At 47.8% G+C, this 15,466-nt stretch overlaps 1 protein-coding gene across 1 annotated transcript in view; it reads right to left on the bottom strand.

The window, feature by feature from the left end:
• Positions 1-319: 319 nt before the first annotated feature.
• LOC148477700 (alpha/beta hydrolase domain-containing protein 17C-like) overlaps positions 320-15,466 on the bottom strand; it is a 75,929-nt gene continuing 60,782 nt past the window's right edge. Inside the window, exon 4 of the mRNA XM_088456354.1 lies at positions 320-566. Within this exon, the coding sequence (XP_088312480.1) occupies positions 347-566 (220 nt within the window). The 3' untranslated portion in view covers positions 320-346. The remainder of the gene's footprint in view (positions 567-15,466) is intronic.

The raw sequence follows: 15,466 nt of genomic DNA, 5'->3' as shown, positions 1-15,466 counted from the left end.
CAATCCAACGATGGATTGCGGATAGGAAGAACAGGGAATTAGGGCTTTAGATGCGTCGTCTGCATTACTCTATAGCAGTGGTTCTGATCCTCAGTCCTCAAGTTTACCCAACAGGTCATGTTTTAAGGATTTCTATGTGTGGAAGAAGGCTGAATAATTAATGACCCAGCAAAATTGATTAACTCACCTGTGCAAGATTAAAGAAATACACAAAACATGACCTGTTGGTGGCACTTGATGGCTGGGGTGAGAAACCCTGGCTTACAGTAAGAGCCTTCAGTTGTGTATCAGTGAAATCACATGTACCTGTGATGCTGGATATTACTGGGGAAGGACGGAGGGATCTTCAGATATTGGGCAGCTCCTCAGAGATAAAATGCTGGAGTCTCTCTAGGTATTGTTCGTATTCCTCTAAGTCATTGTGCCCTCCTCCTACCACCCAGAGTGGCCGCACAGCCTGTGGGCAGCGTTCGTAGAGTGCCAGTCCATGGGAGAAGCCCACAATCTCGTCATCAGTGCCGTGTATGATGAGCACAGGACAGGTCACCTTGGCGATTTTGTCAATGCTGCAAAGGACATGGTACAAAGGAATTATACAACAGAAACAACATGTAATAGGGCCACTAAATATATAGACTGGAAAATTGCCAAAATACATCATATAACATTCAAAGCTGCTCATGTAGAAGATCACATACTATGGCAGAACTTATGTGTGACAATTAATGTACTGTTGGTAAAGAGGAAAGTGCTATCTATTGGCCTAATAAGCCAAAGTCATGCACGATACCTTATTTTGTTTTTTCAGTATACAATATAAAAGTAGTGCAATATTTCCTATGTATAAATAGCCATGGTATATTGGGAATAAAACCCAGTCCCTGAGGTTAGTTGTCTGGGATCCAGTGTATAAGTTGTGTAAAGTTGCCTCAATGCTCCCGTTGCTGCTATGCCAGCTCCCGCTGTCTGACAACGTGCTGCCTGACTGATAATACAATGGGGCAGCATCAGTGAGGCAAGTGCACAGATATCGATGGCTTCTCCTTGTTCCTGCCAACAGGTCTCTTCCTCAGACAGCCATACCTCCCAACTTTTAAGTCTATCTATTTGGGGCGCCGTAGGAGCGTGCATCCAAAAAGGGGCGGAGCTTTGTGTATTTTGGAATCACATCTTAGTTGTGTGACATGTTTTTGTTTAGTGCAGTATTGTGTGGAATAAGATGCCAATGCTGGGCATATAATGTGTGGCATCATACATATAAGTGCATTATTGTGAGGCACTTTGGGCGAAGGACAACCACCTTTGCCCAAAATGCCACACCGTAATGCACTTATATGTATAATGCCACATATTATATGACCAGCGTTGGCATATTATTCCACACAATACTGCACTAAACAACAACATGTCACACAAAATAAGATGTGATTCTAAAATACCTTTTGCATCACCAGTTTATCTGACCTACTTGCTATTTATTTTAAATATATGAATGTGTTACCTATGAGACTGCAAATGTGGTTTTTTACTTAAATCATGTGATTTTATACATCGGCAGTCTCAGAGGTAACACATTCATATATTTAAAAATAAATAGCAAGTAGGTCAGATAAACTTGTGATGCAAAAGGTATTTTAGAATCACATCTTATTTTGTGTGACATGTTGTTTAGTGCAGTATTGTGCGGAATAAGCTGCCAACGCTGGGCATATATAATGTGTGGCATTATACGTATAAAGGTATTGTGAGCCATTTGGGCAAAGGACAACCACCTTTGACAAAATGCCACACCATAATGCACTTATACTGTATGTATAAAGCCACACATTATATGCCCAACTTTGGCATTTTATTCCACACAATACTGCACCAAACAACATGTCACACAAAATAAGATGTGATTCTAAAATACCTTTTGCATCACCAGTTTATGTGACCTACTTGATATTTATTTTATATGAATGTGTTACCTATGAGACTGCAAATGTAAAAAAATGAGAGATGTGCGCCGACCTCGTGTTTTGGTTTTGGGTCTGGATCGCCCCTGGTTTTGGTTCTGAATCTGTTTTTGGATTTCTTTTCCTTGGTGTTTTGTTTTTCGCTTTTGGATCTGGATTTTCTCTTAAAATATCATAAAAACTGCTAAAAATCACATAAAATGGGCCTGTTTTTGTTCCTATTATTAACCTCAATAACATTTATTCCCAGTCATTTCCAATCAAATTTGACCACCTCACAATATTATTATTTTTTTTTTTTAGATAAGGCCAAAAGGTTTCATCCAGCTAGCTAGCTGACTAAGCTAAGCAACACAGTGGATGGCACTATCATGTGGCAGTTCAGCTTCCAATTTCCAACACGGATACAGTGTGTTATACAGTGTGGGTTGGATACACCAATAATGCACTTACTGTGACAGCAGTGTCGGCAGAGCGGGGTTGCTGACAGTGTCCTCAGTACATGGAATGGCAGTGCTGCGGTTCTGGCATTGTCCTCAGTGCACTGTACCGGCGTTGTCAGCAGAGAGTGGGTGCCAGCGGTGTCGGCAGTGCGGGGTTGCTGTCATCAGTACATGGAATGGCAGTGTGGGAGTCCTGGCAGTGTCCTCAGTGCAGGGTACAGGTGGTGTCGGCAGAGCAGGGGTGCCAGCGGCGTCCTCAGTGCAGGTTTGCTGACTCTCGGCTGTGCAGGGGTGTTCTCAATGCAAGGTGCCAGCGGTGTCGGCAGCATGGGGGAGCCAGTGGTGTCAGCAACGGGGTTGCCAACAGCTGGTGTGTTGGCAGTGGGGGGTGCCGGCCGCAGGACCAGCACCATCTTCTTTTTTCCCTGCATTCAACGGGCTTAATGCTGATTGGCTGAGAGCCGTTACAGATGGCTCTGTCAGCCAATTAGCGCTTTGCCCATTGAAGGCAAAGGGATTTTTAAAAATGGGCGCTCGAGGCAAAACCTCGAGATCGGACAGAGGATCGTGAGGTTTTGACTCGATTAGGGATCCAGGGCAGAAGGAGAGATCCGAGGGGCGCCTCTGATCGCCCCGGATCTCCGAAGTTCGGGTGCCGGACCCGCTTCATCTCTAAAAAAAAAAAAAAAATCACATGATTTAAGTAAAAAAAAAAATTTGTAGTCTCATAGGTAACACATTCATATATTTAAAATAAATCGCAAGTAGGTCAGATAAACTGGTGATGCTAAAGGTATTTTAGAATCACATCTTATTTTGTGTGACATGTTGTTGTTTAGTGCAGTATTGTGTGGAATAAGATTCCAAAGCTGGGCATATAATATGTGGCATTATACATATAAGTGCATTACGGTGTGGCATTTTGGACAAAGGTGTTTGTCCATCGCCCAAATTGCCTCACAATAATGCACTTATACATATAATGCAACACATTATATGCCCAGTGTTGGCATCTTATTCCAAACAATACTGTACTAAAGAACAACATGTCACACAAATAAGATGTGATTCTAAAATACACAAAGCTCCGCCCCTTTTTGGATGCACGCTCCTACGGCGCCCCAAATAGATAGACTTAAAAGTTGGGAGGTATGTCTGTCTGAGGAAGAGTATGAAACTAGGGGTAGGGGGCTGGGGAAGCACTTCTGCACTAAGGATAAGGTTCAAGAAAAATATATATACTTGTGTAATGGCCCCAATTAGACCACAGGTCTGAGGAAGAGACCTGTTGGCAGGAACAAGGAGAAGCCATCGATATCTGTGCACTTGCCTCACTGATGCTGCCCCATTGTATTATCAGTCAGGCAGCACGTTGTCAGACAGCGGGAGCTGGCATAGCAGCAACGGAAGCATTGAGGCAACTTTACACAACTTATACACTGGATCCCAGACAAGTAACCTCAGGGACTGGGTTTTATTCCCAATATACCATGGCTATTTATACATAGGAAATATTGCACTACTTTTATATTGTATACTGAAAGCAAAATAAGGTATCGTGCATGATTTTGGCTTATTAGGCCAATAGATAGCACTTTCCTCTTTACCAACAGTACATTAATTGTCCCACATAAGTTCTGCCATAGTATGTGATCTTCTACATGAGCAGCTTTGAATGTTATATGATGTATTTTGGCAATTTTCCAGTCTATATATTTAGAGGTCCTATTACATGTTGTTTCTGTTGTATAATTCCTTTGTACCATGTCCTTTGCAGCATTGACAAAATCGCCAAGGTGACCTGTCCTGTGCTCATCATACACGGCACTGATGACGAGATTGTGGGCTTCTCCCATGGACTGGCACTCTACGAACGCTGCCCACAGGCTGTGCGGCCACTCTGGGTGGTAGGAGGAGGGCACAATGACTTAGAGGAATACGAACAATACCTAGAGGGACTCCAGCATTTTATCTCTGAGGAGCTGCCCAATATCTGAAGATCCCTCCGTCCTTCCCCAGTAATATCCAGCATCACAGGTACATGTGATTTCACTGATACACAACTGAAGGCTCTTACTGTAAGCCAGGGTTTCTCACCCCAGCCATCAAGTGCCACCAACAGGTCATGTTTTATGGATTTCTTTTATCTTGCACAGGTGAGTTAATCTATTTTGCTGGGTCATTAATTATCCAACCTGCTTCCACACATAGAAATCCTTAAAATATCACCTGTTGGGTAAACTTGAGGACTGAGGATCAGAACCACTGCTATAGAGTAATGCAGACGACACATCTACAGCCCTAATTCCCTGGTTCTTCCTATCCGCAATCCATCGTTGGATTGGGCAAACACAGCATGTGATAAATCCCCGACCCCAAAAACTTTTCAGTCGGGATAAGTGCATTGAGTATTTCTAACATGATAAATTTTCCCTAATTCCCGACCCCGCCGTTGGGCAGAACGGGATATTGGTGTGACACATTGCAGATGTATGGTCCCCATAACACTGACGTTACCCTGTGTCATGTTGATATAAGAGAAAATAGCACAAACTTCTATGAGCTGCCTGTCTGAAATAGAGCATCATTTATACTGAGGGTGCATCTGGTCTCCTGTGGCTCTGTAGTGGTCTAAGGAGAGAGGACAAGTGATATATGACTATGGGCAGGATGCAGCAATGGGAGAATGCGGTCAAACCCCAAAAATACGGCTTTGACCGCATTTGTCATATGCACCAAGCCTAGAAATGCGATGCCGTCCAGGGATTGGATGCAGTGGGTAATAGATACTGTCTATAGCCTATGGCCATGTGCATTTGGATAAATACATTTTGCAATTGGTGCCCAACTAAATTTACATTATTTTCCTTATGTGACTTACAATGATGATACACACATGTCAACGTGGTGTTTTATGGCCACGTGCATGGTGTTATTGGTTCACAGAAAAAATTACACTTGGGTTTTGCTTTGCTAATAAATCATCTTTATGTTTTATTTTTTTTAAGTGATATCTGCTAAAAGTATAAGAGAAATTGGGCAATGGCATATTAAACGGTTATAAAAACCTTTTATTCCATTCTGTTTAGAAATCTTGTTATAACTACCATCTGCCATCTAGTGGCGAGAACATCACCAATATGCTGAACCAGGGTAACACGATGAGGCAGCAGTCAGACCCCTCGGCTAAGGACTAGGCTGACCCAAGGCAAGATCCAGCTGGAGAGTTACCGTGAATAGCAGACATCACATCACACTGCTTTAGATGTGAGTATGTTCATATCTTTCTTCACCTAGAGGGCATTGTGTTGGCATAATGCAAACTCAGGGCACTGTGTAGTATAGTGCTAAACTGAGTGCTCTTTGTGGTATAATGCCAACTAGGGGCAGTCTGTGGTATAATGCCAACTGATGGCAATGAGAGGCATAATCTAAAACTGAGGGCCAAGGGTGGTAACATTTTTACTGAAGGCCCAGGGAGGCATAATGTCTGCTGAGTGCCCAGGGTGGAATAATGTTTAGTGAGGGCCCAGGGAGACATAATGTGCACTGAGGGCCCAGGGAGACATAATGTCTACTGAGGGCCCAGGGAGGCATAGAGTTTAGTGAGGGTCCAGTGTGGTATAAGGTCTACTGAGGGCCCAGGGAGGTATAATGTCTAGTGAGGGCCCAGGGAGACAATATCTAGTGAGGGCTCAGGGAGGTATAATGTCTAGTGAGGGCCCAGGTTGGAATATGTGTACTGAGGGCTCAGGGAGGTATAATGTCTAGTGAGGGCTCAGGGTGGTATAATGTGTAATGAGTGCCCAGGTTGGAATAATGTGTACTGAGGGCCCAGGGAGGTATAATGTCTAGTGAGGGCCCAGGTTGGAATAATGTGTACTGAGGGCTCAGGGAGGTATAATGTCTAGTGAGGGCCCAGGGTGGTATAATGTGTAATGAGTGCCCAGGTTGGAATAATGTGTACTGAGGGCCCAGGGAGGTATAATGTGTAATGAGGGCTCAGGGTGGTATAATGTGTAATGAGGGCCCAGGGAGGTATATAATGTCTATTGGGGGCACATTGTGGCATAATGTGAACTATATGTTAATGTTTTCTTGTGTGCGTGCAGTAAAACTCATCTGTCAGGCCACCACATCTCCCTAATTTTTCAGAGTGCCCCATTAAAAGTAATAGTGTAGATGATCTTTAGGAAGGACCTTTGAGATGTGATTATTATAATCTGCTATTTTTCATTTTGTGAATCATCTTTATAAGAATAGTTAAAGAAATCTGGCATTATTATATTATAAGGTTATTAAAAAAAGTTTTATTCCATTTAGTTGTGAAACAGGATGGATCACATGCACCACTCCTGTGCCCACTACCAGCTGTGCCACATAGCTGAGAGACCAACACCAGACGCTGAGTGACAGGACCAGCACAGCTCAGGCAGCAGTCAGGCCCCTCGGCTGAGGAATAGGGTGACCCTTGTAACCAAGGCACGCTCTGGCTGGAGAGTGACCATATATAGCTATAATGAGTATAGCAGTCATCAGTAACATCACACAGCTACTAGCAGTACCACACGCCAGCAACACCTTCATTACATCTTACTGGCTACAATAAAATCCCATGAAGCTGTACATGAGAGTTTTTTATTTGCTTTTCAGGAATACAGCAGCTCAGTCTCACAGGCAGCAACACGTTTTTCCCCTGAGTAATAGTTTAATAAGACTGCTACTTTCAGGAGGATAAACCATGGATTATAGGATGAGTCAAAGTGGAGAATCCCTCTCTATAAGCTCATCTCTTCTAAAATGTCTTTATAGCAGCACAGTCAGCGGTGTAGCTAGGAGCCGTGGTGCCCGGAGCAATGGTATATTGCGGCGCCCCCCTCACCTGTCCTGAATTGAGGGCAGGGCCGGATTAAGGGGGGCCGACAGGGGCGGTCGTCCCTGGGCCCACACACAGGGGGACCCCACATAGTCTCACTGCAGTAGCGGATTCATGCTAAGAATCCCAGGCGACTGCTTAGGGTCTGGCTGGTCCCAGGGGACCCACCGACAGGTGCACTGAGAGAGTATTTTCCAGTGGAACCTAAGCTCCGCCGAAAATGTCTAAGCACTGGGCTGGCTAAAGCGTGGCAAACTGTCAGTGACGACAGCTGCTGGGTGCCAGCTCCAGGGCAGCGCAAGTATATATCCTCTGTGCCCTTTGTGTGTGACCCATCATAACGCATGTGCATATGATGTCACACGCACAGAGAGGATCCAGGACACACGGCATGGAGGAGTGAGCTGCTGCCTGTGCCTGCTGAGGTATACGGTAGGCTCCGTTTTGCTAGGGGGAAGGGGGTGGCGATAGACTCCAAGTAGCCAACAGGGGGGGTGTCTATCTAGGCTCTGTGTGGTAGGAGCAGGAGGAGGGGATGGCTTTGTAAGCTGCTTGTGGCATGAAGGGTACCCCCACAATTTAGTTGCCCTGGGGCCCCCACAAGCCTTAATCAGGCCCTGATTGGGGGTGTGGCCAACAACATGTGAGCATTTGAAAGGGTAAAAAAAAAATCCTACATTTATGACAGAGCCTGTTCTGTTGAATAATTTGTAAATACAATACATAAAGTTAATGAGGTGTTGTAGTCATAATGAAAAAAACTAAACTATAAAAAAAATCTAAATAATATAAATATATATATACAATTATACATAGCAGGAGCAGCCAGCACGCACCTTTCTTCTTTTTTTTTTTTGTTATTATGGGAACCGAAACATTTTCTCCCTGTTCTTGTGCAGCTCCCGAGGACAATGAGCTTAAGCCACGGCCCCGGACTTAAGCCCTGCCTCCCACCGACGTCACCCGTCAGTCTCTGGGAAGTCAGGGAGACTGCTGTATAGGTGGAGAGGCACAGCGTCACTCCAAGGGGGCATGGCTTCACGGCAGGTGCGTTAAAGTTCTGTCCTCCTCAGATGTGTTGTAAACTAATCCGTCGGGACCTGAGTACACTAAGTCAGACTTTCACCATCTGAAGTCTTCGGCACCTGGAGCTCGTGCTCCGCCGGAGCCACCCTCCCTACGCCTCTGAGGACAGTGACCCATATATACAGATGCTTCCTCATCTAGCCTCCTTGTGCATTAAGCACAAAAGACGCTTGGCGCTAGGAAGTCACACGGTGCTCACCCGTTATGTGTAATGTGACTTGTAGCGCACAGAGGATAGATGTATGTGGACACATCTGTATGTTGCTCCGGCAGCGCATGTGAGACACAACACAGTGAAAGTGTAGAAAAACGACATCTCCCATGCTGGCCTGACATTTATGACTACAGTTAGATGGCGAATTGGTGGGGAGACCCGAAGATATTCATTCACAAACCCTTTTGCATGACTGTGCTCTAGTTTCAGGAGACCCAGAATACAGGAGAGAAAAGGGAACAGCCAGGGACAAAAAAAAGAGACCAAGATGGGGGGATGTGCAGGCAGTTCCTAGAGAGATGGGGCAGAGTGATGGATTCCTCCTGGGGAGATATCCAGAGAGAAGAGGGGAGAAAAGAGAGTCCCCTTAAGCTGGGTACACACTGACAGATATATTGGCTGATCAATTGATTGGCCAATATATCTGCTGCCCGTTGGCCAGTTTGTACCCGCGATATGTCTGAACAACGTCGTTCACATACATATCTCATTGTCTGTGCTGCACAGCCAATGCTCAGAATAGCCTGCAGACCACCCGTACACACACAGCGGCAGCCTCGGGGAGGGACACGCCCAGACCAGCCCCGCTGGCCCCAAGGGACCCGTGGGCAAAAGCAGATGATGGCCTTTCAGTGTGTATGACTTCCATCATCTGCAGATACATCTGTAGAGTGTGTACCCACCTTTAGAAGAGACCAAAGACAGAGACAGAGTGGAATGCTTTGGTCCAGAGAAGGGAGAGATAAGAGGCAGCCACGGTCAGTTGGAGCAGACTATGAAAAGAAAGGAAACAGCGACACACAGTGGTGAGGGCAATACACTAATGTGCTCTCTAAGCTTGGAGCAGCATTAAGGAAAGGAGGAAGGCTCATAGGTGACGGAATTAGATTGGAGCATAATAGACATACGGGCAAATGGTGGGTATGGAAGAGAATATGGGGAAGGGTAAATCAGTAGCTGCCCCTTCCCATAGAGTGGGTGCCTATATAAGCAGGGGCAGAACAGAGCAAACCACATTGGAATTTGGGAATACACATGCAGATATGTACAGCCAGGCTAATGAGGGGAACTGATGTTAGTATGTTGTAGAAATGCAGCAAGTGTGCGATAGTAACAATGGCGTGATTCAATTAAGGACACCCCCTGCTGCATTTGCGATCCCAGCTGCAACTGAGGTCGCAGGCTGGGATAACCATCGTGATCTTCGTTCGTGATGGTGGACAGCACCAGCCAGCTGAGTAGACTTTAGCTTACTCAGACTGGCCAGCTTGTGAGGCCAGGTAACTGCATCTGTGGACGCAGATCCTGGCCCTGGAACTCCCGGAAAACGGGGATGCCACGCCCGTTTCCGGGAACACCGGCCATCCCTGCCCCTGCATCGCCCCGTAAATGCCTCCGCATTTACAATCAGGTAGAGGCAATCAAGTAGGACCTGTTCTGCACATGTGCAGAATGAGTTCAGCACATGTGCAGATTCCTGATAATCGGGAATCTGCATTTAGCTTTGCACACAATGCTAAAACAGGCCCAATGTTTTTGAGGCTGGGGCTGTGTGTGTATGTGTGAGCAAGTGTAGCATACAGTACGTGTTCTGAGTCGCAAGCATCCATCACAGCTTGATACCTCTACAAAGGTGAATGGAGGGAGATGTTTGAGGGAAAGTAGTCAGAAATGAAACACCCAGAGTCTCATAGGTAGGTGGTAGCTGCAGAGCACAGGAGAGAGTCAGATAAGGAATGGCAGCATTGTCTCACAGCCATACACATATATAAGTGTGTTAGCATTATATATTATATATCTATATGGGCATAGGTATGTATACATATATGGATAACATTGAAGTTGAAACAAGATGAAGTAGCCATCATATTACAAAGGCAGTGTAGAGGGAGAATATCTTGTTAGACAAAAGTGGCAGATTGTGCTACAAATAGCTATGAATGGCCATAATCCAGCCTCAAGGCATACATGGGGGTATACATTATTGTAGCAAAGTGTTATTAACCTTTCATCATGTCCAAGCTATAGCAATCATTATGCAAAATGATGTAGTGGGTTAGCAGCAATAGCGATGTGTAGCCATTAACCACTTGCCTGGCAAGGTCGTATCAGATACGACCATACCAGACTGGGCTTTCCCTGACATGGTCGTATCTGATACGACCAGTCAGGGAGTGCTCAGTGGGCGGCTGCCAGAAGACAATTTTATGGCAGCCGCCATTCTCAGAGGGACCTCCCGGCCCCTCTGCATGCTTGATTATCCCAACAGTGTCTGCCGATCACTGATTCGGCATCCCAGCAGCTCCCCCCTACCAGCGGCTGCTCCTCTCTGCCAGTCAGCCCACCGTCCCCTTCAGAGTGAAGCAGCCGCAAGAGAAATGTGGCCATCCAGCGTCCTCCCTCCGATTACCCTGCGGCTGTAGGAGTGATACAGCAACTGGGGAACTGTGGCCAACCAGCGCTCGGCTCGCCTCGCCCCCCCCCCCCCCTCCCCGCGCAATTACCCGGTGGCTGTAGGAGTGAAGCAGCCACTGGAGAAATGAAGGGCAGTCAGCGCCTGCCTCCTACGATTACCCGGCGGCTGCACAGTGAAGCAGCCGTCGGGGAAGTGTGGCCAGCCAGCGCCCGCCCCCTGTCAGTACCCGACACCTGCACGATAAAGCAGGCTCGGGAAGTGTGGCCAGCCAGCCCTCCGCACCCGCGGCTCCCTCTACATTGTGACCCAATTACTGCTGGCCACAGTGATCGGGACCAAGCGCTACCCCCCTCCCATGGTTTCTCAAGTGCAGCTGTTACTTCCGTTGAAGCAGCAGCAGCGGCTCCTGGTAGCCGCTGCTGCTGCCTCTGCTGTGTCCCGATCACTGTGGCCAGCAGTGATCGGGCAGCCAGCTTCACTCCCTCCCGGCGCAGGTTCAATGGAAGCAGCAGCCTCGACTCCTAGCAGCTGCCGCGGCTGCTGCATTATGTCCTGCCAGAAGCGCTTCCATGCCAGCGCTGCTTCCTGCCCCCGGGACCTCCCTCCCTCCTTCGGGCCGGCATCTCTGCACAAGAAGCAGACAGCAGCTTTAGCAGCTCCGCCTCTCCCCCATTGTTCCTTATCACTGTGTTTATACCAAAGATAAAATGAATATGTGTATATATATATATATATATATATATACATATATATATCGAAGTACCTCTGATTAGGAATGGCAACCGACCATCGATGGTCTGACTGAAAACAAGGTTTGCCATTGCTGGTGACCATCAATGTTGCACCATCGATGGCAAACCTCAATCGATGTTTAGGAAACATCGGCAGTTGTGGCCTACACAGATCTCGACCAATCGCTGAACAATTGATGGTTTCTAACGATGATTGAACCATCGATAGCACAGCTGTCAATGGCCATCACTACAGTATAACATAAAAATTGCTATTTTTATGGTATACTGAGTTTAAAAAAAAATTTTTTTAAATAGTGATGGATCCCGCAGTGGGAGCAGCAGCAGCCGCTGAGAGTCTGACAGACTCTCAGCGGCTGCTGATTACAGCAAACACACAGCTGCCGGCTCCGGCGGCTGTGTGTTTGTGCTGTGTAGCGCTGACCGAACTCCGTCCGGTCAGCGCTACACTTCACTCGAGTATAAGCCGAGGGGGTACTTTTTCAGCACAAAAAATGTGCTGAAAAAGTCGGCTTATACTCGAGTATATACGGTAAATGTTTTATACACTCATTTCATATAGGTTATTTTATTTTGGGCATTTAGACTGTTTCATTATTATTATAATTTTTTTTAGAACTAAAGCGCTATCACCGCATCTTACAATCTATCCTATTAGAAGTGTTGCTTTTCACCCATGCGTACTGTTTAGAGATGGCCTCGATTTTTAGGTGCCTCAGTATTATGATTATACCACCAGTGCCCATTGCCTAGCAATGTGGCAACAGTTCCGGACATGTGATTGTGCATAGTCACTAGCAGATAGGCCTATGATTGGCCTGTCTGATCACGTTTGAACATAACTTTATTGACTACGGACACACATAAGGTTACAACACGAGGTGCCCGGGATTCAAGCAGCCTTATATTGTGCTGTTCGTGAACTCATTAGTTATTTTTACAACACTGTCATTTTTAGAGGTCAACTCAGACGATCTTTATCAGAAAAAACACTTCCGGTCCCCGGGGGACATAAACCCCTCCTGTCCACATTACACTCCATCCTTGAAAAAGACACCCACATGTCGAAACATGTTGGAGGAGTGGCAGGGGAAAGCCTTCTAGCTCCAGGTTGTAGCAGGATCGGGAAAAACATCAACACATACCTCCCAACATTTTAATGTTGGAAGGAGGTGCAGGTCACGTGCCAAAGGCGCGTGCGACCGAAAAGGGGCTATGGCCTAAGTAAAAGGGGATGGGGTCTATTGAAAATGGGGCAGAGCCTCGTGGCTTCCCCCGTTTTCGGCACTTTGGGGGCGTGCCCAGCACTCTCCGAGGTGCTGGGCAGCCGCCAGGCAGTCCGTTCGCACGAGAACAGATGCATAGTATCTGTTCTCCTGCACACCAGCAGCTCTGCATTGCAGAGCAGCGGTTTGTGCTCTCCCCAACTTCCCCCCCACCGCGGGCGGGACAGTCCCATAAAAACGGGACTGTCCCGATGAATGCGGGACAGTTGGGAGGTATGATCAACTGCATAAGAAACACCCTGGTGCCATCTAATTACTTATCCTGTACAAACAGATCCTGTTTTTCCAACTTCTGGTTATCCTGTTTTTTATTCATTTTTATTGTTGCTGTGATTAAAATTTGTAGTTACTTGAGATACTACACTATGGGAAGTGGAGTATCCTATGTGGGACTTATCCTGTGAATGTAAAGATACCTTGATATGTCTGCATGAGACTATCCCATGTAAGCTGCAAACGTGAGCATCACTTCTATGTATGTTGTTGCATGCTATACATTGTCACGGGTGTTTATACAAAGATACCTTGATATGAAGTTACTATGCTGTTGAACGTAAGCATTCATGTGAGCATTTTTCCATTTATGTGACCACTGTGGTGCTTTTGCGATTTTACAAACAGCAAACTGTTACTGGGTCCTTGTGGTTTTCTACTAGGAAGACACGTTGTGACATCTTTCATATTTTCCATGGAGTTTGGCTAGGTTTGGTTTCCTAAGATTATATGTGGTGTCCACCAGTTGACACTGATACAGATAATTTTTTTCTGTTTTCATTTGCATATTACCTACTGAGGAGAATCCCGCAGTGAGTAGTAGAGATGAGCGGTTCGGATTCTGTGGAATCCGAACCGCTCCGAACATTGGGGATCCGAGTCCACCCGAACCCTGTTCGGGTGTTCACCGCTTGACTCGGATCCCCGTTTGGGGCCGAACGGCGGCCGCCTGATGTCGGATTCTCACTAGAGAATCCGACATCAGGTCTCCTCGCGTGTAGGGCAGAGCGCAGTGATAGCGCTCTGCCCTACACAGACACAAACACACAGCCGCCAGCGGCAGCTGTGTGTTTGTTACAGCAGCCAATGAGAGTCACACAGACTCTCATTGGCTGCTGCACGGAGGGAGCTGGCTGGAGCTCACACATGAGCTCCGTCTTCCAGCTCCCTCCTCAGCGTGTGACAGAGCGGACGGCTCGGGAGCGGGGATACAGGTAAGTTTTTATTTTTTAATTTGTGCAAGGGCCGGGGGCGCTACTTGGGGGGGGGTCTGTACTACTGGGGGCGGTCTGCTACTGGGGGGGCTATACTACTGGGGGGGCCATACTACAGAGGGGCCTGCTTCTGGGGGGGGCTATACTACTGGGGGGGGGTCTGCTACTGGGGGGGGCTATACTACTGGGGGGTGGCATACTACTGGGGGGGCCATACTACAGAGGGGCCTGCTACTGGGGGGGGCTATACTACTGGGGGGGGGTCTGCTACTGGGGGGGGCTATACTACTGGGGGGGCCATACTACAGAGGGGCCTGCTACTGGGGGGGGCTATACTACTGGGGGGGTCTGCACTACTGGGGGGGTCTGCTACTGGGGGGGGCTATACTACAGAGGGGCCTGCTACTGGGGGGGCTATACTACTGGGGGGGGCCTGCTACTGGGGGGGCTATACTACTGGGGGGGGGTCTGCTACTGGGGGGGCCATACTACTGGGGGGGTCTGCACTACTGGGGGGGTCTGCTACTGGGGGGGCTATACTACTGGGGGGGCCATACTACAGAGGGGCCTGCTACTGGGGGGGCTATACTACTGGGGGGGTCTGCACTACTGGGGGGGTCTGCTACTGGGGGGGGCTATACTACAGAGGTGCCTGCTACTGGGGGGGCTATACTACTGGGGGGGGTCTGCTACTGGGGGGGCCATACTACTGAGGGGCCTGCTACTTGGGGGGGCCATACTACTGGGGGGGCTTACTACTACTGGGGGGGGGCTGCTACTGGGGCAGCCTACTACAGGGGGGGCCATACTACAGGGGGGGCCCATACTACAGGGGGGGCTACTACTGGGGCAGCCTACTACTGGGGGGGGGCCTGCTACTGGGGCAGCCTACTACTGGGGGGGCCATACTACTGGGGGGGCCATACTACTGGGGGGGCCATACTACTGGGTGGCATGCTAATGGGGGGCATACTACTGGGGGGGCCTGCTAATGGGGGGCATACTACTGGGTGGCATGCTAATGGGGGGCATACTACTGGGGGGCATTCTACTGGGGGCACTGCATAGTGGACCCTACTACTAAGGGGACTGCATAGGGGGCACCACTGCTGGGGGACATAGTGTAAGGGACACCGCTACTGTGGGCATTGTGTAAAAGGGTCACTACTGTGGGCATTGTGTAAAAGGGGCACTACTGTGTGTCGTAACATAAATAAGAGACACTAC

The sequence above is a fragment of the Taudactylus pleione genome, unplaced genomic scaffold (assembly GCF_031769625.1).
Source record: "Taudactylus pleione unplaced genomic scaffold, aTauple2 ptg000699l, whole genome shotgun sequence".
In the NCBI taxonomy this organism is placed as follows: Eukaryota; Metazoa; Chordata; class Amphibia; order Anura; family Myobatrachidae; genus Taudactylus; species Taudactylus pleione.
This window is presented reverse-complemented; position numbering and strand designations above follow the sequence as displayed.